Genomic DNA, 24,080 nt, shown 5'->3' with positions numbered 1-24,080 from the left:
GAATTAGGGAACCTGAGAAGAACAGTGGACCTCTGAGGAGAATGAATGAGGAGTGAATTAGCAATGATAAAAAGATTTTTTAAAAAGCAAGAAAAGGAAAAAGTCCATAAAACAAAACACAAATTTTATATATACATCTATACACACATATACATACATGTATATATATACACTTATGTGTGTGTCTGCATGTATATATATACAGGCACATAAGTGTATGTGAGGGTATATAAAAGAACAAAAGGAAATTCACAAGCCACGAGAAAATAATGAGGACAATGTGGTTATTAGCATACTCTTTCTGCTCTTTTTGCATATTGATATGTTCATTTTTGTTAATATTTGTTAATTTAATAAAAAAGGAACAAAGGAGCTTTTGTGTTAATAATTATTTAATTTTAAAACAAATATTGAAATTAAATTGTACAATCTTCACACTTAAGATATTCCAAAAGTTTATTTTAAGATTCAACAACCTCATTATGGAAGAGATGAAAGTCCTTTTTTTCCCCTAAAGAGTATGTATAGTTTAGCCAGAATATTTTAATCGGAGATGGACATTCCTTGGTCATGCCTTAAGAGGGCAATATGCTGCTCACAGGTATCCTTTGCTCTCACATTTGGGACTGTTGACACATACCATAATGTAGTCAAGAGCCTCCCATTTCCAAGCTTCACTTCGCCTCCACCACCCACAGGATAGATGTCAGTTTTCATCACAGCCTATGCTCCATGACCCAGAATTCTGAGAATTCTCTCGGATCATCACCTTGTTTCCCCTAAACCTATTTTTATCTTCACAATGAGCTCTCCTCCCTCTAGCCTCCCTGTTCTCTCAATCCAATACCACTGCTTTGGTGTCTCTTTCCTCCCTTTCCAGTTAATAATCTTTTCAGGTTATTGAGTTCAGTCATACATTGTACTCTTATCTTTTCATCTGCTGCAACTTTGTCCCATTTGCCGCTGACATCTTGCCAAAGCCTAAATCAGTACTTTTCCCAAACACTTGCCTTCTTTACTTCTACCTAAGTACCTCTGAATCCAATAGGAAAGTCTCATAAAGGCACTGACTACGTCCACTACAATTTTGTGATACCCAGTCTTGACTTGGCCATCACTGCTTCAATCCTTTTGCTATTTTTATCTAATTACTTCCCCTTCATATTCCCGTCAAACCTCTTCTATCCTCAAAGCCCCCCTTATTACTCCAACTCTCCTTCCTAACAAAAGATCTTGGTTCCTACATTACTGAGAAAATTAAGGTCATTTTAAATGAATCAAATTCCCTTCCTTACTTTAACATTTACTTCCATAATATATCCTATTCTCTAGTTTGCTCCAGCTTCTGAGACCTAGGTGGCCTTATTTCTTGTCTCTACCTTTCTACCTTTGTTATTGACCCCATCTGCTGTAACCTCTAGGAACTTGTCCCCAACAACTATGTCCTCTCATCGTCAACCTTTATAAGTATTTAATAAACACCTATTATGTTCCAGACACTGTGTTAAGCCCTTAACAAATGCTGTATGTGGTCCTACAACAACTCTATAAGGTAGGTACTATTACTACTATCCCTATTTTAACTTGAGGAAACTGAGTCAACAAGAAATTAAGCAATTTGCTCATGGCACACAATTAATGAGTAACTGAGGCTGGATTCAAACTCAGGCTTTCCTGAACCCAGCACTCTAACCATGCTTTACCCAGCTGCCTCATAGTTATTTCCACCTTTCCTCCTGCTGACTGACACAGCCAAGTCTCCAAACCCTTCTCAAACCCTTACTTGAACCTGCTGCCCCCTCATGCTATCCTTCTATTATGTCCTCCCTCTCACAACCAAAATCCTACAAAAAACAGTTCATATTCATTCCCACTTTCCCATCTCCCGCCTTTGCCCCAAATCCCACGACTCACAGGAGATGGCTCTCCTCATGTTCCCAATAATTTCTTGACTTCCAAACCAAACCTTTTCTGGATCTTCTTGTACGTGAACACTCTGTGGTTGTTCACCACTTGTTTCCTCCTGCTGCACACTCTCCTCCAATAGCTTCCAAAATGCTGCTTTCCTTGTTCTCCCCACTCCATCTATGCCAAACTATTCCCTCTCATCTCCTCTGCTAGATTAGTATCATATTCTTTGTCCTAAAACAGGGTATCCCCCAAGCCTCCTTCTTGAACTCTTATTCTTTCCCTCTCTAATATTCTCTCCTTCAGGGATGTTCATCAACAACTAAGGATTCTTCTTGCAAATGGATCCCAAACTTACATGTCCACTCCAATCTGTCTACTCAACCCTAGTTAGATGTCATCCACTGTCTACTCCACTGCCCCATGAGATAACCAACCATTAAGTCAACAAATTCAAAACAGAATTCATAACCTTATCTATAAATTTAACCCTTCTCCAAACTTACTTTTTTCTCTTGAGAGCATTTAAGTCCCCTACATTCACAACCTGAGTTACAAAATGTACACATTCCCCATAATGAATAAGTTGTCAACTCTTATCAAATTGGCACAATTTCCTGCATGTCTGTTCCTTTCTCTCCACTCTCAGCCCCTTATTTTAGATCCTCATTTCTGAACTATTATAACAGTCTTCTAATTGGTCCTCCCACTTCCACTTTCTCCTCTTTCCAATCCATCCTTCCCACAGCTGCCAATTCAACCTTCAAAGACAGATGAAAGTAGGTAACTTCTCTGCTCAAAATTCTTCAGTAGCTCACTTCTACCTCTGGAATAAGACCAAAACTTCTTAGCTTGGCATTCAAGGCCTTTTGCAATTTGGCCCTCACTTCCCTTTCCATATTTAATGAACTCTCACGTCTCATAACATGCTCTGCATGCCAGCAAACCTGGCTTATTAACTTTTTCATATAGTTTGATCTCCCACCTATGGCTACATTCCTTTAGAGTTCTCCTGGGATCCGCATCATCCTGGGATATTAACTGGCCTCAGTCCCCACCCCTCAATAGCACCCTCTGGTTAGAGGGCTGAGCCAAGGAGGTCCTTCCCAAACTTCCATGAAAGGCCTTCACCCCTTTAGCTTCCCTTTGGATGTGATCTTCTTCCCCTGTTAGACTACATACTTCTTGAGAGAGACCAGCGTTCTTTTTTATGTTTGTATCCTTAGTACTGAGCATATTACCTGACACATACTAAGCACTCAATAAATGTTGCTATTATACCTTTGCACAGTCTTCCCCACCTTTCACTGCAGATAACTGAAGCCTCTTCTCATCTCCCTAGATATCCTCAAATTAACTTGCATTTACACATCTATAAATATATATGTAATAGTCCCCCTAATTTCACTGCTTGATTAGCCAACAAAAAGTGCCAGGCCAACTCCATGGGGTCCTTGTATGAGCCCTAATTGCCTTATGGTGAATGTAAATAAAAATTTGCTTCTGCCTCATCTCTTACCAAGCTTTAATAAAGAATGAGTGAGGCTTCAGTCAAAATGAGACCTGGGAAAGATCTTAGCTTAAAAAGGCAAAGATCTCCCACGACATCCAGAGCCATCTCCTTGTCTTGATTGATATCTGGCCTCTGGGTGGTTCTGGAGAAGATGATGCTGGTGACTATGCACAGCCCTCCCTTCCTCCCTCAGATCCAATCCAAATCTGACATCACTGGACACAAAGAATGAAGGACAAACAACAACAGCCTTCCTTGGAACAAATTAAGCTTCAAAGGGACAAGGACTATTTCATTTTTGACTCTGGATTCTGTAACTGGTAAATAGTACCACAGTAAGCAGCCACTGAATCAAATCTCTATTAGACTGAATAGGTCTAGAAGGCTGCCTCTGATACTTCTGCCACACCAATGTGCCAGGCTTAATTTTTTTAATATCCACACTCCTAGTTATCACTCTTCTGCTCAAAATCTTCTCTACCTCTAGAGAATAAAAAGCACTTAATAAATACTTATGTGTAAAACACTGAGTTAAGCACTGAGAACACAAAGAAATAGAAAGACAATCCTTGTTCTCATCTCAAGCACCTCATACACAACCTAACCATCCCAAACTTATTTCTCTCTAAAGGAGGAATGTAAGACTTTGCACAGTCTGAAATCCCCTTATGTTTCCATCATTCCTTCATGCAAATCTGCCTCTCCAAGTCAGCCAAACATATCATTCGGTCCCCATCTATGGCCTGTGACTTGGAGTTCAGGCTTCTCTATGCCTGAATTTCCAGGTGCTTCTATCACCTTCAAGCCACTGGAGCATATCAGGCCTTAAGGCCACATGTCAAGAGGACATCAGGGGAGGAAAAAATATTCCTTGATTGCTAACATTCTATGCTAAAAAGCATATCACTGGAAACTAAAAATCTGCCTTATCTAACATAATTACATGTCCTTGGCCCAGTCATTTATCTTCTCTTAGCCTCAGGTAGGATTCTAAAATGAATTTTACTTCTAACATTTTGTGATTCTATGACATATGAATCCTTCATAATACTAGGATGGCACTGTTCAGCCTAAGTGCACATCACATGCCATACTGTCCACATAAGGCACTAAGTGCAAAACAAACAATCCTACAACATTTTAATACAATATGTGAAGGTTGCAAAGCACCATTTAAAGAACAGTAGCCACCATTCATCACAAAACATAAATCAATTTCTATGGAGACCTTGGTGAAATCTTTTTTTTAAGACTTTGGGTTTTCTAGAAAATAAAAAAGGAAACCACATTATCTGAAAAAAGTGTTTAGCACTGAAACAAACTTTTATATAAAAATAGCTTGATAATCCAATAGTAACCTGATTTACCTTTGCTACTTATCTTTTCATTTGTAAATAAACATAAGAGTAAAACTCTTTATTATCTACAAAGAACCTGCATTAAAACATTAGTAAACATGAATATCTGCCTTTCCATGCACATGAAGTATAGCAAGTGCTTTTTTAATTATCATAGAAATCCTTTACAAAATCTTGGAATCAAGGGACAGGATATATAGAACTTTGCCAGCTGCTGACGCCCAGGACATTTATCTGCTTATACTCACACAGAATAGCCCAGTTGTAACTGCATATTTTGGCAGCTGGGTTCTCAGTGTAGAGAGTGCTGGGCCTGAAGTCAGGAAGAATCATCTTCCTGAGCTGTGTGACCCTGGGCAAGTCACTTCACCCTGTTTGCCTCAGGTTCCTCATCTGTAAAATGAGCTGGAGAAGAAAATGGCAAACAACTCCAGTATTTTTACCAAAAAATCCCCCAATAGGATCAGACATAACTGAAAAATGACTGAACAAACTAACTTATTTATATGGATTAGCCATAGGATTAGTTATTTGAAAATTATGAAATACTACTACTTTTAAAATAATATAAAATATTTTAAACAACTCAAAAAAAAATCATTTCAATCAACAAACTCTAGCTTGCCTTCATCATTTAAAGTACAATCCAAAATTGAAATTAAAATTTTTTTCAATATTTTAAGAATTTTAATGCAGTGCTTTCTAAAAACAAATCCACAACTTGTTTTAATTTGTTACTTGGAAAGAAAAGTAAGATATCTTGGAATTTCTGAATATATGAGATAGGAAAAAGCATGTCATTCTTACTGACTTAATTGGTAGCTTTTTTTTTTTTTTAACAGAAGTTTAATAAAATGTTTACATTCTTATTGTAATAGCAAATTGAAATACGTGTGGAATTTTTTTAGGCTTATTTTATTCTGAATTCAAGAAATAAAACAAGCATTTCAAAACATAATAGAAAAAAAAAAGATGATCGCACCTAAAACTCAAATTTATTATGTATAATCTGCTATTTCTCTTAAATTTATAGTAAAGTTATCAGGTAACTTTTTCCCTCATTCTTTCTTCCCTTTCCTGCTCTCCTCTAGAGATGGCTATACAAAAGTGTGTGTATGTACACACACACACATATATGTATGTGTATTAATATACATACTATATACACGTATATGTATGAATGGATATATATGTATATGTATATAAATATATAAAATCATATATACAAAAATATGTATGGCATTCCTCTTTTTATCATTTCTTTCTCTGGAAGAAGATAACATCTTCCTTCATAGATCCTCAATAGTTAATTTGTATATTTACAATAACCAAAATGACTTAGACACTCAAAGTTATTTTTAAAAAATAATGCTATTACTATCTACAATGTTCTTTGGTTCTGCTCAGTGCACTCTTCATTACTTCATGCAGATTCTATCCCATGTTTTTTTTTATCAACTCATCATTTCTTATAGCAAACAATCACATACTACATGAAATTAAAAACATAATCAATGCCCATACTATACCTGGCCATTACCATGACCAAAAGGAGTACTGGATAAATTGGTAGTAATGCTGTGCAAAATAATTTCACCACTTATAGATCCAGAAGCAATGTAGCAATCATTCCAATTAAATGTTACACAAGTTACTTCATCTTTATGATCCTGAAAGATAAAATAAAATAGAACAATGCCTAGAATTTGTTTTATTTATCTTTTTTTTTTTTTTTTTTTTTTTTTTTTGCTGTTTGCATTATATGTTTTTGTCAATCTAAGATTTTTTTCCCTTTAACATGTCCCTATCTAAAAATTATATAAAGGCTAGTGGAATATCTATACAACAGTGAATTTTCCTTGAATGGGAGTTAAGCAGAGGTAGAGTTGCAAGAAAGGGAATAGCTAATAATATACTATAGGAAATGTTGTCCATTTTCCTTCATTTCAAGAAAAAGTTCAGAGCTAGAGAGAGATGGGAGCAATTTGGCACCAGAGATTATTCATGATACAAAAGCAACTCACTATCATACAGCTCGGAATAGATTAACATTAATATGAAAAACAAAAGCCATCACTCCATTTTTCTATAACACTAATTTAAAAGCAATTTTTAATCACTATACACTAGGCATAGTGCTAACTGCTGTACACACAAAGATGAAAATGAAACAGTCCCTTCCCTCATGGAGTTTGTGTTCTACCGAGCACATGTATACAGATAAGTAAATGGAATAGGAAGAGTAGGCCTAGCAGCTAGAAAGATGAAGGAAGCTATCACATGTAATTCAGAAAGGTTTTCTGAGCATCTTGTAAGGCTCACTACTGTTTTTCTTTTTTAAATCAAATGAAGTAGCTATTTCAAATGGGCAATAACTGTAAGGGGAGGAGAAAGGAAGTAAAACTACTGTTTTACTATTTCAATTTTTCTTGATGTATAATGCAAACATCTTTTTTTTTTTTAATGAAAGACAAGTATTTTCCTTGTTTCAAATATGGAAACAAAGGCAAAAACTATGTGGCTTCCAGGACAAAAAGGGGCATAAAAATAACAGAAGTGAGAATATAATCCTAATTTCTCTTCAATTCAAGTAATACTCTCCCATTCTCTCTCCCTCTCTACAATAAATGTATATATCTAAACACATTTTTATTTTATCACTTCCAATTTAAAAACAATCTATACCACACTTCTGGGAAGAGCTTGTTAACTTTTCATTAATCTATTATATCAGACACATCTTGTAAAAAGTTGATGATATTTCACTCTCAGCTAGAGAGAAAGCCATTCTTTTTTTTGTAATATTCATTTCCTTAACTATAGTGAACTGACTTGACATCATTGTTATCTGTCTCATTTCCAAGACAAAATGATCACTATAAAAATTTACCCAGAGGTATTCACATAGATTTTAGTCAATTTTAGAAAGTTAAAAACAACAGTAACAACAAATATACTCCAAGTGTTTGTTTTTTAAATGTATAAAATAAATAACAAAAACCCAGCAGTAGGAGAATATTTTAGAGGACCTGAGTCAAATTTCCAATTCTGATGATCTGAAGGGTCCAACAACAACTGTCATTACTATTTCCTTTCTCATTGATTCAAAGACTCTTGCTTTTCTTCTTTATTAACTTGGTGACAGCAAATAATGCTTTAATAAGCAATGATGGGATGATTCATTTTATTCAAAACAAGCAATTTTTGTTATTGGATTAAAATAGGCATACAGAGCAAAAGACTTAAATGTGACAATATTAATAACTTTCAAAAAACTGTAGGAGAAAGGTGAACAGGAGGGCTTGTGTCTAGAGAATTTTATTTATATCTACTTTTTTACTGAATCTCAAAATCTGAAAAATCTTTAGGTTGAATGCTAAAAATTCTTAAAAAGCAAAAAGAGAAAAACCCATGATTTCTCTAAGAAGTCGAGTTGACAAATATAAGATAAAAATAATTTCTTACCTTAAGAGATCGATGAATTCTCTTTGATTTTAAATCCCAAATATTAACAGTGTTGTCAAGGCCTCCGCTTACCAGATACATAGACGTAGAGTTTAAGTTTATACATGTCTGCTTTTGCTATAAACAAACAAAACTCAAAATGAGCACACATAAATTCAAACTACAAAAAATTAATTTGCAATTAAATAGCAGTATTCATTTTAAATTAACCCAATTTCAAGTTTTTGGTTTTTTTTTGATGGGGGGAAAAAGGGGAGGAATCTTTTCAGTACATCAAGAATATCTACTCCAAGATTTTTGCTATTAAATCCTAAACATATACTGTGTCACACATACAGCAATAACTCAATTAGCTAGCATGTATTAGGCTCCAAATCCATTTTCCGGCGGGCAGTACAGGAGGTTTCAACAGCCCATCGTGTGTTTCATTTATGCCAAACTGACATGCTATCCAAGAATATAATTTCAATGGATAACTGAGCATTAGATGTATCACATATTAAGGAACCAGCAGATCTCAGAGATTTTTATCTATGCCTTCTATTTAGGCCATTCTGACATTTCAATGATTTATAGGCCAGAGTCAAGCCAGAGAACCAGGAACAACTTCCCACTGAATTACAAGGTCAACATATTGTGTTTTTAAAATCTTGTCATCAGAGAGGTTTCTTTTACTTACTATCTTTTAGTAAGGAACTCTCTTTTAAGTCAATAGATCATTTTTGTTAATCCAAGGTATTATAAGCTTATTATATTCAGATTCCTTCTCCTCCCCTCAAGCAACAGAAGATTTCTATGACTTAGAAAAACTCTCCTAAACTCACTTTCTGCCCTACCCTATCCTCCCTCTACCTTACTACCAGAGATGTCAAAGTCAGGTCTCCCTGCTGTAGAATTTCTGGTATTAAACTATACAAATATTGCACAGCCTTCCACTCTGCTGGCCTCAGGGCTCAAGATTCATACAACACACTTATTTCAAAAGGTTTTTTGAGTTAGCCTGGGAATCTGATCATCATTTACAATAATGGGCTAAAAGGAAATTGAGTTACAATCAGCCAACTTACTAGTGTACCTTTGGAATACATCTCATTTCTACAATGGACAGCTTCTTAAGAGGACTGAGTTGCTTTGTTTGTTTGTTTTAGGAAACCAACAAGCTCTTAAGCCTGGTTATGGAATGTCAATATATCCATGAACATACTTTTAAGTGCCTTTGACTATAATAATCAAACCCTGATGAGCCTATGAAGATTTTTATAAGAGTTGAATAAAAGCTTTGAAGACTAACTGAAATCACTCCTTCATTGGATAGGAAAGGGCTTACCACCAAAGGATTCTTCTTTGATAGTCTATTGGAATGTACAAGAGAGATACTTAAATATCAAGTTATTTACAGTTAAAGGATTCTCAGATCAACATCTTCTAATCTAGATGCAACAGCAGAATTTTATAGATGCCAAAAGGGAAACATAAAGGAAAGCACACAGAGATTCTAGTCATATAAAATAGAAGTAATTGTGGTATGCAGAGGAACTATCCTGAAATGTGTGGCCAGGCAGCCTCAAACTCAGAAGACTTATTTGATCTTTATCAGTAATTTTTGCCATCAGTGTCATTAGCCTGTTCAATTCATCAGTCTATTATGTGAAGCACAAAGGCATGATGGAAAGAACACGCCACGCTATCACAAGACCCAAGTTCAAAATCCAGCTCTAATATTAATCAGGAAACCCTAATAAGTCATGGAGGAAACTGAAGCTCAAGTACCTCAAGTGTAAAATTGAGACAACTATGTGCTTCCCAAGGCTATTTGAGGATCAAATAAAGAATTATAGCAAAAGCCCTTTCTCAACTATAAAATGATCCAGAGAGATCAAGTATTAATTACTGTGTTATTCTTCCACTCAGACCCTTCTCCAATTCTTCCTCATGCAACAAGAATGGCTCTGGGTCCTCAACTGTTGTGCCAGAAGAACACAAACAGACCCCACTAAACCGGAAGGCCTCTGAGTAGGGGTCCAGTGGAAAAGGAGCTGCCCAGGGACCCATCTGGTTTAAGATCAGAGAGGCTCAAAATGTTGCCTACAAAGTGATGGGATCTGGGGCATCTGTAATTCTTGAATCCAAATCTGCTAAGGAAGGGCTGCAATGTTAGATGGGGTAAAAAATATTCACAGCAAAGAAACTATGGATCTTTAAAGCATTCATCTTGTTAAAATTTTTGAACTATTAGAGCAAGCATAAACTGTACTAAGTAATCACAGGCGTTCTTAGTTTGATGGGCTCAAGAAAAGCTCTCTTTTTACTTTACAAATACAATTAGCCAACTTTCCATGACTAGGCCTTTGATCTTCATGGTATAAATGTTCTTTTTTTGTCATGATTCTGTAACTCTCTGCAAATTAGAACTACAATAAGACTTTCTGGAGGTCAGACAGTTTAACCTCAGAGGAAATGCAATAGGTTGGTCAGCTCCTGGATAAAGTGTATATGAAATAAGTCAGTGTGTATACAGGCTTGTACATAAAGCCATAAAATATACATGCTAACATCATTCCAATTCAACAAACATGTGCAGAAATAAAAAGACAAAAACAACATTCCCTGTAAGGAGTAACTTACCGAAGAAATAGAACATAAACATGGAAGGACAAGATAACTTTAGGAGAAAGCAAGCAGTAGAAACTGAGGGAAAGATCAATAGTGTTTCACAGCAGAAGTGGTATTAAGCTGCTGATCTTTGAAGGATGTTAAGAATAGGACAAGGCAGAAATGAAGGAAAGCAATCTAGTCATGGAGAATGGCCAATGTGTGGTGGCATATAGCATACAGAAAACAAAACAGAGAAAGTAAAAGGGAGTAAAACAAGGCTGAAAATGTATCAAGAAGTCAGAGTGTAGAAAACCTCAAAAATAAGATAGGAAGTTTGATTTTTATCCTAGAAATAATAAGAGTCACTGAAGGCTTTTGAGAAAGCAAGTAACATGAAACTTATGTTTTAAAAGATTGTTTTGGCTATAATATGGAGGACTGCTTGAGAGAGATGAGCTTAAAAAGAAGACTAATTAGGATGCACTACATTATTCAGATAAGAAGTGAAGAAAGTCTGTTCAAGAGTGGCTGTTTTAAGTTTTTAAAAGTAAGGTCAAAGATGAGATGCTGAGGGGGTAAAAGCAATGACATGGCAATTGATTATTTATGAGAAGAAGGGAAGAGGAGGGATAAAAGAAGAAAAAGAAAATTCTTAAGGTTAAGAACCCAAATAACCTGGGAGAATGCTGGTACCTTCATCAGAAAGAGGAAAATTTAGAAATAGGTTTAAGGAATAAGCAAATACAAGAATAAGCAGTGATTAGACACTTCCATGGGAGAGGCACTATATGAGGCAGCAGGGACACAGAGACAAAAATGAAATCATCCTTCTTGAAGGAGCTTATGTATCATTATGGTATGTGTGAAATATGTACAAAATAAATTATGAGGTATGTTTGTGGGAGAGACAGTGAGTCTGAGGTTCAGGTGGGACTTTTAGGAGGAAGAAATCCAAGAATCACTAGTGATAAGGAATTGGTGGTTAGGCGAGAGATGTGGACCAGATGTAAAGGTTTCAGAGCCATTTGCAGAGATAATTATTGAGCCCTTAGGGTAAACCCTAGGTGAGCAGCAAGGGAAAATTTACAAAGAAAGAAGACTTTGGGACATGGCTGTATGGGGCACCCACTCTAAGGGACTATACAACAGATGATGTCCCAGCAAAGGAAACAGAAAAAAAAATCATCAAACAGAACCAGAGAATAAAGGCACAGAAAAAAGAGAGGAAGGAATATGCACAGGAGGATGGAAAGGTTGCAAAGAGGTGAAGGAAAATCTCCTTGTCTATTATAATAAGGATCTGGCTACTGAAAGTAAGTTCTAATCAGGATGCTATTAGGGCTGAAAAAGACATCTTTTCCACATGGCCATTCAGAGGCCATTCTTTTCATCTAAAACTATTTCAATATCCAGGTATTAACTAGAGAGGTGTTTTAGTTTTCTGTGCAAAGTAGACACTGCTAGGTGCATCTTTACAAGTTAGTTTATCCTAAGGAACAGAGAAGAATTGTTTGTAGAGTGAAGGCTTTACTAATGTGATTAAGAATCACAATTACTGGATTTTTAAGAAGTGGGATTTTGTACCTCCCCCAAGATTTTTCCAGCAATAAACATAATTTCTGAGGCAAAAATAAGGTAGATGGTTAAATAAGTCCATGTTGTTTCAAGTATGATATTTAACAGAACATGTAAAAAATATTTAATATTTTCAGTTTAGTTTATATTTTAAAAGATAATGTCTTTAAATATTTGTGTAAGTTTAATGCTTTAATTGATTCAAAGTTTTCAAACATTTGCCCATGTGGATAAGGGAGGGCTATAAATGAACAATCTGCCTCAGAATTCTCATTCCAATATTTATCTGGCACCTGTTCAATGTTATGCACTGTGCTAGGCAACAGGAAAGCTAGAAGATAAATATAAAGACCCTGCCCTTAAGCCATTTATAATCTATGAGGTATCTTTTACACCTACGTGAACAAATGGTACAAATGAGAATATATATGCATAAGAAGGTCCAATGCTATAGTACAAATGAGAGGAAATCATTATCAATTGTGGTAAACCAAACAAGGCTTCAAAAGAACAAGTGGTCCTTTAAGATGCCTTTGGAGAATAATTCTAATTTCAAAAAGATGGAGAAGGACATTTTAGGCCCTTTCCCAAAAGTTAAAAGAGGCAGGAAAACATAAAATATCCAATATGTAGTAAGTAGTCTAATTTAACTGTAAGAGAGTTCACTAAGAGAACCAGGCCAAGTGTTTTCAACTTTATCGAGAAGGCAATGGAAAGCCATTCTAGATATGGAAATGTGATCAGATATCCATTAAGAATGTAAAATAGTCTACTTTTTTAGGATATACTTTAGTCCAGGGTCATTGAAACAAGAGGCTACGACAGTAATCCAGCCAAGTGGAAATACAAGCTTAAATATGGTGCTGGTCAAGAAATACAGAGAAGACAGAACATAATAGTAATAATAATGTGATGATGATGATGATGATGATGATGATGATAGCTAACATTCATAGAGCCTTTACTATTTGCCAAGTAATTTCATTGGGAAGTAGGGTATGATCATTATCCCATTTTACAGATAAAGAAAATGAGACAAATAGATGAAAAGTGATTTGCCCAGGCTCACACAGATAGTAAATGTCTGGGGCCACATCTGAACTTGGGTCTTCCTAACTCAAGGTCCAGAACTCCACTGTTGCCACCTAGTTTTCTACTAAGAGGACTAATGGTAGTTTATTTGTGCCTCTCATTAGTATTTCATTTTATTCTATTCCATATACCAGTCATCTCCCATGTTTCATAATATCCTTGAGGGCAAAGTGTTTTATAACTTGGTATACAACCTTATGAAAATACCGGAAGGACATCAAATTGACTGGTCCAGGATTACCAATCTTGTAAATATCGGTCAGGATGTAAAACACAGATCTTTCTAACTCCAAGTTCAGCTCCTTCCCAACACCGTGCCACATTTGCTTCCACTGGCACTCAACTAATGGTTGATGAATGGATTATGGGAATCCAATGGTACAAGAATGGCAGAGAGATACTATATAATGAAGCATATTCATTGATTATGGCCTTCAAAAAAGTTCTTTGCAAAACCAGTAAGGATATACTTTTTATCTGCCAGCTTTTAGTTATCTCTGCTTTTATAAGAGATATTTCTCCCACCTTCAATCAACATTTTTGGCATATGTGGCCAAGGATACAGATTTATGTTTTCTCTATTCATGAGTCTAACTAGCCTATTGTTTACCACAAAAGTCAGCAGAAAAATGTTGACTGACCTTTAAGCCAAACTGGATTATACAGAATGCCATTTTAGCTTCTGAACTGTATTAAACTGTTTATTCCACTGACTAGAGATTATGGTAATTCCAAAGACTTAAAAACAGATATAACAATATTCTAAAAACAGTAACAATAAAACTAAGCAAGGCAGTATTATCTTAAAAGCCTATTCTATAATCCAAACAAAATCAGGAAGAAACAAGAAACCTCAACTTACAAATCCCTTTGGAATATTGCTCTTTTTAACAAAGCTGCACTGAACATAAAAGGCAAGTCCAATCTTCCTAGCACTACATTAAAGGTGATGGTAGAAGTAGAAAGAGCAGGATTAGTTGTGATAAGGCCTCTTGGAGGTGAACCAGGGTCAAAAGAAGGGCTGAATTTCCAAAGCTAGGACTGGTTTGATCTTTTGAGAGCCAAAAAGATACTAGCAGATCCCAACCATGTTCAGTCTCCTAAAGCAGTCACTGAGCACAAAAGATCAGAGGACCACAGTATTCCTCAACTGGAGGGAGAAAGAAGGTAGCTTGACTAGACAAAGGGAATATAAGCGCTAGAATATGTCACTGGACCTTTTATAGTGATTCTTTCTTCTTATAGGAAGCTTAAAAAGGAAGATTATTATGAAATATTCTTTTAACTAGAAGGTTTTACATTGTAGTATATTTTTGCAACTGTCTTATTGTTCCTAATGAATAATAAACTACTTGAAAAACAATTAAGTGCAAGTGCCATATACCATAAGTAAATAAAGCAAAGAAAAAAACAAAGAAAAAAAGTCAGGAATACTTACCCCTTCCGCCAGTTCTAACAGTGGGACTGGTTTAGATTTGCAACTGGAAATGACTATTTTATCACCACTGGCAGATGCAGTCACCAAAAAATTATCTAAATGAACAGTTATGGAATATTGAACAATACATGAAAATCTACCCAAAGTTCATTTATAAAATACTTTTAGAGCAGAAGCAAAATCTGGAAAGAGAACGAGCTTTTTTTATTATTAAATTTGGAAGAATGTTAAAAGAAATATCTTAAGAATCAGTAGACTGATGCTTTTTAAAGTTGTTCCAGTAAACACTATCATTCCTGGTTTTACTAGCACTTGAAAGCATCTATTTCTCTGACACCTTCCCCCACCCCCCCTTTTTTTAAAGGCAAGTCAGCATTTCAAATTTTCTCTCTCAAATATCACAATAAACTCAAAAGCCATAACAACTAATAACAATACATCTCATCTTCGAATTTGGGCTCAAAACAGACGTCCCCTTGGCTGTCCCATAAACAAGAAACTCCACCTCTCTGCTTTGGACATTCTCTCTAGCTGTCCCTTCTGTATCTGGAACACTCTGGCTTCCTATTCCACTCTGGCTACTCACTCTGGCTTCCTTTAAATCCCAACTAGAACCCCAGTTTCTACAGGAAGCCTTTCCCAACCCCTCTTAATTCCAAGGCCTTCTCTCTGTTAACTCTATTGACCATGTACATTGCTTGCTTTATATATATTTGTTTGCAAAATGTCTTCCCCAATAAACTTTAAGCTCCTTGAGGGCAGGGACTACCTTTTGCCATTTTTTGTATTACATTCCAGCAATTAGCACAATGCCTGGCACATAGCAAGCAAGCACTTAATAATGTATAGTGATTGTCACATGACAATAAACAGAGTAAAGCATTCTAAACTATATTGTCCTATTTTCCCCCATCAGAAAGATACAATAAATCTAAATCATTTCTGAGTTCTCTACTAAGAACTGAGACTAAATAACCTGGTATAGAATACGGAAAAGATGCTAATAACCATAAACACTAAAACAACTTAATTTTAAGATGGGAAAGAATCACTAAATCTTTCTTGTTGTTTTTTTTTTTTTGGGGGGGGGGGGAAGGGCAGCAGCAGAAGGCAATAGGGGATTAAATGACTTGCCCAGGGTCACATAGTTAGTAAGTGTCTGAGATAGGATTTGAACTCAGGTCTTCCTGACTCCAGGCTGGTTGCTCTCTCTATCCATTGTGCCACCCTACTAAATTTTTCTTAACAAAATGGGACAAAAAATAAATAAACACAAAAAACAATTTGGCTAAGCATTTTTTAAATCACAAGTAACAAAAATTATAAGATATGAACTGTAACTAAGAATGGGAATTTTATTTTGCTTGCAAGCAATAAATGAAAGTCTCATAAGCTTAGAAACATTTTTTTTCCCTTTTTTGGAAACATTCAAAGACTATGTCTAGATGAAACTAAGAGAGAGAAAAGGATTTTTTAAATACTCTAGAAATTCAAGTTGTATTGCTGAGAAATTATTATGCATATTCTTTCACATAATAATATGCACAAAATAATTAAGGTTCTGCCATTGCTTTGCGATTTATTTATGCAGTTAGACTAAAGAAAATATTCCTTCTTAAATGAATGGATAGTATTTTCATTTTGGGCTATAAAACTACTGGAAAAGTTTTCCTCTCTTACTTTCCATTTCTTTTTTATCCCAAACTTTCCCATAAGGAAAAGAATAACTGAAAGGCAGCCATATATATGCATGTGTATATAGATATATGCATGTATACATATATGTGTATGTATGTGTATATGTACCTCTATGTACACACATACATATATATGTAAAAGATACATTTTCCCTTTCTTATTTTCAGAAGTCAATAAAAACACTATGATTGAAGTGACAAAGCTTTAGGTAGGAATCTCGGGCATTAATTGTGTTGCCAAACCATTTAACTGTTCTTCATTTCATCTAGAAAACAATGAGTTTAAACCAGTGGCTTCTAAAGTACCATTCAGCTCCAAATTTATGGTCCAATTAACAAGAAAAATAATTTCTAACCCACCTGGCAACATCAGTCTAGCATATGTTCACAGAATAAATGATTTATTTTATATTTGAGATCTTTTGGCACTAGATGTAGAAACACTGTAGTATGGATTTCTTTGGGGGTAGAGGTCACTTGGATTTCTTAGAAAATTAGTTTAACTAATAATCAATGCTTAGAAATTCTTGGAATCATGAAAAATACTAGTATTAAGTAGACGATGAAAAAAGAGTTTGAAAGGCTCATAAAATGAATAAAATTTTCTTAACCCAGTAATTAAGTTATTGAATTAATATCTTAATCCAGTATTATAGTTAAGATTCTACTTCTTTAACATAGTATCTTGAGAAAGTCTTAGGAGGTTTTTTTGTTTGTTTGTTTGTTTTTTTAAACATTTAAAAACTCAGGTTAGCTATACCAGAAACTACTTCTAGCAGTATTTTAAAAAGAAGTATATTAAAGGGTAGGATAACTATATTACAGAAAACTAAATAATGTATTCTTATTTCAACCTTCAGGACAATAACAAATGGGTACAGTAGACAAGAAGATACATAGTGTCTGACGGCTAGGAAAATTGAAATCCAAGCAAAATTCATCACATAGGAAATAACAGGTTACTTCCATTATCCTTATGATCAAAGATATTAAAGTTAAAAGTTACCAAAAGGATTTTATAAAGCTTGGCATAAGTACCTTAGGCATTTTAATATACTTTTAATAATGGAATTTTGCTGTAGGAAAATCAACTATTGAATCTCAGCTTCTCCATGAGAAATTGTATTTTCAAATTCCTTGTCATAATTAAGCAAAGGAATGAAATTATTTATTCAAAAAAAACCCTTTTTCCTTTTCTATTTTCTCCCTTTTACCTACCCATACATAAAAATGGTATAGCAGAAAGTATACTCGATTAGGAAATAAACTGAGTTTCCAATCTAATCCCTTTACTAAGTCTGTTCTGAATCTCACTTTGCTCATCTGTAAAATGAAGTTTTACAAACTGGGGAATGGCTAACCAAACTGTGACTCATGGATAAAAGGAAACGTTATATTGTACCACAAGAAACAATGAAGATGAAGATTTCAATGAAGGGTTATATGGACTAATGCAGAGTGAAGTCAGCAGAACCAAAAAAAGATTGCAATAGTATAAATTGGAAAAGACAAAAAAAAAAAGCAAACCCAGAATGTTATTTGATTTAAATGGTCGAACTTAGTCCTAGAGGGAAAAAAAATGAAATGCACATGTGCACACAACACAAACACATACCTTTCTCTCTATTTTGCAATGGTAGAGGAATGTGGATATGTAACATCATATATACTGTCAACTTTGGTGATGTGTTAGTTTAATTTTTCTTTTTTTCTTTTTAAATTCATTACTAAAAGGGATGACTATCTGGATAGAGAAAAATATATTCAGAAATGAAGGAGATTAAAAAAAAGAAGTTATCAATAAAACTTCAAAGAAAAATAAAGGAATTAAAACTTAATGATCTTTAGTCCCTTCTATTGCTAAACATTCTCATATTCTAATTATTTCTCCTAATACAAAGGAGATAATCATGTGAATTTAGAATCCTAATAGACTAGTTTAGGCTGGTCCTTTGTACCAGTTTAAGAGATGAGATAACTTACCTCCAGCCAAAACAGAAAAGAAAGGAAAAGTTCTAAACAGAGCAGTTGGATGGAACAATTAGGCAACTTTCTACCCCTTCCAGAGTCAAACCTTTATCACGTGTCTTCATTATTTTGTTTAAAATGCTGCCAATTTTCAGACAGAAAAAACTCAGTTTTAAGGGGTTTGAGTTCATGAGTTTCTACTCCCCATTAAATGTATAATTCTCCTTTCCAAAATCCTTTTCAAGTATTTTTGGGAGGCAATTTATCTATAGTTCTTCTTTAATATAAACCAAAACCTTCCTTGATAAAACTTATGTCCATTGTCCCAATTATCTCTTCCAGTGCCAAGCAGGGTGAGGCTAACCTCTTATATAGAGAACTACCATATTCTCCCTCTAAAATAAGAGGCTCAGATGGGGGAAAATTACATCTTTATTTTTACTAACCTCTAACTGAAGGAAAACATCTCCTTTAATTGTGAATGGAGGCAACAAGTATTATTCCAAGGAAACCTTCACTTGCTAAAGGGAATTATGACACATGTAAAAGATTAAGGAACCTTATTTAAAACTCTTTTCTCTAGGCTAACCTATTCTTAGTGTTTTAAGCTGATCTCATTTATCCTCAACCCTCCTCTCCATTCCCTCAGAATAGATGAATTGTTTTAACAAGTATCTGATTATATTTTGAATTATTATACTTATGCAAGAAAAAAAAAAAGAAAACCTCAAATATAATACAATGTTCTTATGAAGTAAAGGATACTATTGCTACTCCAACACAAAGAGCTGATTCCAAGTGATGATGAATGGGGATTGAACTGCTCCACCACAGACATAGAGGATGACTCCCATATTTTAATATCATCCCCCGATGAGGCAAATCTGATGCTTTCTTGCATGACTGCACCTACAAAAATGTGAAACAATGTACAAAAAAGCACGCTGAAATGAAGTTGATGTGAACGAAATAACTGTTTCCGCTCCATAAAAGAATAACAACAATCAGATCCCATTATCCCAAAATCTCAATCACATGGAATATAGCGGAATACCAAGAATCCATCATTATTATTATACAGCCTAACATTTGCTTAGACTTTTAAAATTTGCTGAGTGCTATCACACACATTATCTTATCTGAGTCTTTAAAACCCAATAGGAATTATACCCTAATGTCATGAAACTGAAGGTCTGAAAGGTTATTACTCAGTGACAGAGCAAGCACAGAAGGAGCATCATAGGCTTTAGCGCTCAGACCATCATCTGACTCCAAGCCAGTGCTCTTTCCATTACACTACACTGACATCTCAGTCAGCCTATAACTAACTCACAACACACTTTATATGTCTCAGACCTGGGACTCAATACTAAGAGTGGACCTTAGAGGCTACGCCCTACACAGTGTGAGCTTCTTGAAGCTAGGACTGATTTTACATTTTCTCTTTGTACATAAAAAGCCTTTCACAAATGAGAGTCAAATTGAAACTGTAACTAAGTATTAATCACCTCTAACATCGTGGTAGTCCGCCCACCTCTATCTGTGAATCAAACATAGGCTTCTGATGCACATTGCACCAGCAGCAGCCTAATGTAAACTTGTGTGATCTTGTCAATGTCTGTTCTCTGCACTTGCTTCTTAATTTCTAAAATGAGGTTGTTGGACTATTTCTAAGGTCTCATATCTGTGACACCCATGATATCAGATCTCCCTGAGGACAAGGAGCACATCCTGTGAGCACAGTCCCTGATACATATTAAGTATTACTGAAATGAACATCTATTGGGAGTCACCTCCACTAAAGTCATAGTCTGATGCCTCGCTGTTAATTCAATAAAGATTTCTCAAATGTCCATTCTTCGAAGGGAATTGAAAATACCAAGGGAAATAAAAACAAAGATGAAACAAATCTTTCCCTTAAGGAGCTAATTTTACTGGAGTAGGGATGATATCAACCAGCCATTGTTAAACTCTCATTGTGAATATCTGCACATTGGAAATTAACAAATAGCCTTGGATTTATTGTTTCATTAATTAAAATGCCCCCAAATAACTCTCTAAAGAAGTAAGTAACCTGTTCTGTAGGGTGCTATCAAGGAGATGTAGGGAGCTCCCTAAAGAGCAAATCATAGGATTAAGATCTAGAATGGTATGGGACCTTAGAGACCCTCAGAGTGGTCCTCAAACTTTTAAATCGGGGCCAGTTCACTGTCCCTCAGAATGGGAGGGGCCGACTATAGTAAAAACAAAAACTCACATTGTCTCCGCCCCTCAGCCCCTTTGCCATAACCCCGTAGCATAAATGTCCTCAGCGGGCTGCATCCGGCCCACGGGCTGTAGTTTAAGAACCCCTGCAAGCATAATCCTCTCATTTTAAAAATAAGGAAACTAGGGTAGCCCCACACATTATTTCTAGCACTGGGCCCAGTACCTTGCACGTAAGCTATTAATAAATGCTATCTATCATTACTTTTACCACTCAGCCCAGTGTCCGGCACACAGTAGGTTATTAATAAATGCTCCCTACCATTTTTATTTCCACTGCTTGGCTGAGGGCCGGCACATATTGTTAGCTTTACTATTATCAGCCTCTGCTTAGCCCGGTGCTGGGCACATAGTTGGCACTTAATGTTAATTTTTACGACTATCCCCAGTGCTGCACCCCACACAGAGTAGGTGGTCAATAAATGGTCCCTCCCGGCTCTAAAGATGCCCACGCTGGCCCCGACGGGAGGAGAGTGGTCACTAGCCCGGCCCTCGGAGACCCCGCTAGATCCCCTCTATCTCGATACTGAGCAGGTCCATGAGCTCTTTTATTCAGTCCCTCGGGGCACTTGGAGAAGGTACTTTCAGCTTTCAAGGCTTCAGAGGACATCACAGAAGATAGGGGGAAGCCGCTGGCAGTACCCACCCCGACCCTCCCCGCCCCCACACGCACTACCGCGGGGGGAGGAGGGGAGGTACTCGGGATGAGAACGCGGCTGCGCCCGGCAGGAAAGAGGCTGCACCGCCCCCAGCCCCGCACCGGGACCGCCAACGCCCCGGAACCTCAACAGCCCGGACAGGGGAGAAGAGAGTCACGGAATGGGCGAGCCGGCGGGCAAGCGCCCACGTCCCTGCCCCGGCCTCACCTTTCCGTCGCCGGGACTGAGAATTAGGAAGCCGGCGACGGAGTCCGCAGTCCTGGACCCCGCTCCAGAGCGCGACTTCCGGCTCCCGCGCGAACCGGTTAAAAACTTCAGGGATCGGAAGTCCCGCCTCCCTCTCGAGCCCGCGGCCGCGGTTCCGAAGTGGCGCGTGCGCGCTCCGGGATGGGGCGTGGCGGCGCGCGCCCGGCGTTGACGTAGTAGTGGGGCTGGCTGGTCAGTCACAGGAGCTGCGGGGCGGACGTATTTTCCTAGGCTACAGGTGACCTAGCCCAGTCACTTTTCCCACCTGAGTCTCAGTGTCCCCATCTGTATAACGACCGGGCTGAATAGCCCAAGAATATCTCAAGCTCAGCAGATTTAAAATGGAAGTCATAAACACCCCCTTCCCCCAAAAGAATCAGTCAACAGGTCAACCAGTTCAAACACCTACTGTGTGCCGGGGCTGGACAAAATGGAAATAATATTTCCTCCAAACTAACTCATTTCTCAGTCGTGGGCACTCCAGCCCATCCCCCACTACTTTCTCACACCCATCCCCCCTTCGCTCTTGGCTGAGTGCAAGAACCAGTCTCCCCGCTTCCACATCTCTCCCAAACCCACCTATTGATACGCTAAGAAATACTTATAATAATGATGTGACCATATCCCTCCCATAGTTCAAGAACCTCGTTTTCGTCACTTCTCGAACTATTTTATTTTTTCCTAATTGGTTTATCTACTTTTTTTTTTTTTTTTTTTGCATTCTCTATGTAGCTACCAAAATAATCTTCCTAAAGCTTTACTTCTGACCGTGTTAATTCCACTTTTCAGGGAGCCCTCATTGCCTCCAGGATAAAATAAACATCTCAAAAAGCCATTCACAGTCAGTTATTTTCAGACTGACTTCACACTATTTCCCTTCAAGTCCTCTATGTTCCAGCTAAATGGACCGCTTACTCTTACCTAAACTTGACATTCGCATCTTATGTCTTCGCACCTTCCTTTGTGCAAGCTCTCTCTACCCCTCCTGGGCCTGAAATGCACCGAATTCTCACCTCTGCCTCTCAGAATTTTTAATTTCCTTCAACGCCTCATCTCAGGTGTCACTTCTTATGGGAAACCGCTCCCGATTCCTTTACTTGTGAATTTCTCCCTCCTTGAATAACCTTACATTGATCTGTCTGTACTTTGTATCTCTGGGATCTATCACTGTATCTTTCACATAGTATGGAGTTAATAAAGTTTTGCATTGAATTGAGACAGTATGGGAGATCAAGAAAGAGAACCAAGGTTAGGAGTCAGGTTCAAATACCAGTTGTGATGAGCAGTCTCTACTCAAGATCTTGTCTTTTCTTTTTTGCACGAATCTTCCTTCCTGGAAATTTCCAGCCTCCTAGCCAATCCCTGCCAGCTCTGTGCCTGTGATGTCAGAGGCAAAAAGACAATCAGACACACCTGTAAGCAACCCCACCCTTTAGGGTAAAGGCGCTGCCCTCCTTTGGCCACTAAGCTGGCCTGGTGTATGATATGAGACCTAAGTGAGTCTGCACTGGACTCAGAGTGTGACCTAACTTGAGTATCAGGTAAAGAGGGCTCTACCCTTTGAGGAGATGCTCATCAGTCAGGGAATGGCTGAATAAGTTATGGTATGTGGATGTAATGCAATATTATCATTCTATAGGAAATGATGAGCAGGCAGATTTCAGAAAAGCCTGGAGACATTTACATGAAATGATGCTGAGTGAAGTGAGCAGAACCAGGAGAATATTGTACACAGAAACAGCAATATGGTGATCGGCTTGATGGACTTGGCTCTTCTCAAGAATGACATGATTCAAAGCAATTCTAATAGACTTGGGATGAAAAATGCCAATCACATTCAGAGAGAAAACTATAGATATTAAAGGTGGATCAAAGCATAGATGTTCACCTTTTTTGTTTGCTTTTTTTCCCCCTTTCTAGTGGGTTTTTTTTCCCCTTTTGGTCTTATTTTTCTTGCACAACATGATAAATATGGAAATATGTTTAAAAGAATTACACATATTTAACTACCATTCTAATAGAACTACTAGATGTTTCTAGTAAAACTACCAATATTTCCAACGTGAAAATTATCTTCATTCATTGTCCCTCAAGCTCTGTATCAATCTAGTCCTATTTTTTATTCTTTCTATTTTTATTTCATAGTATGTCTTGTATATATCCTCCTCCTCTGCACTCATTACTTTCTTCAAAGCCTCATCAGCTGTCAGTTGACTCATTGGGAGAGCCTTCTAATTGGTCTCTCCACTTTCAGAATCTCTCAAATCCATTTTATGATATAGCTACCAAACTGATAGTCTG

General features: G+C 36.8%; 1 protein-coding gene across 4 annotated transcripts in view; it reads right to left on the bottom strand.

The window, feature by feature from the left end:
* Positions 1-23,158, bottom strand: part of NEDD1 (NEDD1 gamma-tubulin ring complex targeting factor) — a 64,030-nt gene extending 40,872 nt beyond the window's left edge. Inside the window, exons 1-6 of one of the 4 annotated variants that reach the window (XM_074271322.1) lie at positions 22,701-23,106; positions 21,741-22,064; positions 19,375-19,518; positions 14,945-15,039; positions 8,245-8,361; positions 6,309-6,449 (exon numbers count right to left, since the gene is read on the bottom strand). In XM_074271322.1, coding sequence (XP_074127423.1) covers positions 6,309-6,449; positions 8,245-8,361; positions 14,945-15,039; positions 19,375-19,510 — 489 coding nt within the window. In that variant the 5' untranslated portion in view covers positions 19,511-19,518; positions 21,741-22,064; positions 22,701-23,106. Of the gene's footprint in view, positions 1-6,308; positions 6,450-8,244; positions 8,362-14,944; positions 15,040-19,374; positions 19,519-21,740; positions 22,081-22,700 lie in introns of all 4 variants that reach the window. The other 3 variants (XM_074271324.1, XM_074271326.1, XM_074271325.1) reach the window with 3 other exon arrangements.
* Positions 23,159-24,080: the final 922 nt, after the last annotated feature.

The sequence above is a fragment of the Sminthopsis crassicaudata genome, chromosome 5 (assembly GCF_048593235.1).
Source record: "Sminthopsis crassicaudata isolate SCR6 chromosome 5, ASM4859323v1, whole genome shotgun sequence".
NCBI classification, from domain to species: Eukaryota; Metazoa; Chordata; class Mammalia; order Dasyuromorphia; family Dasyuridae; genus Sminthopsis; species Sminthopsis crassicaudata.
This window is presented reverse-complemented; position numbering and strand designations above follow the sequence as displayed.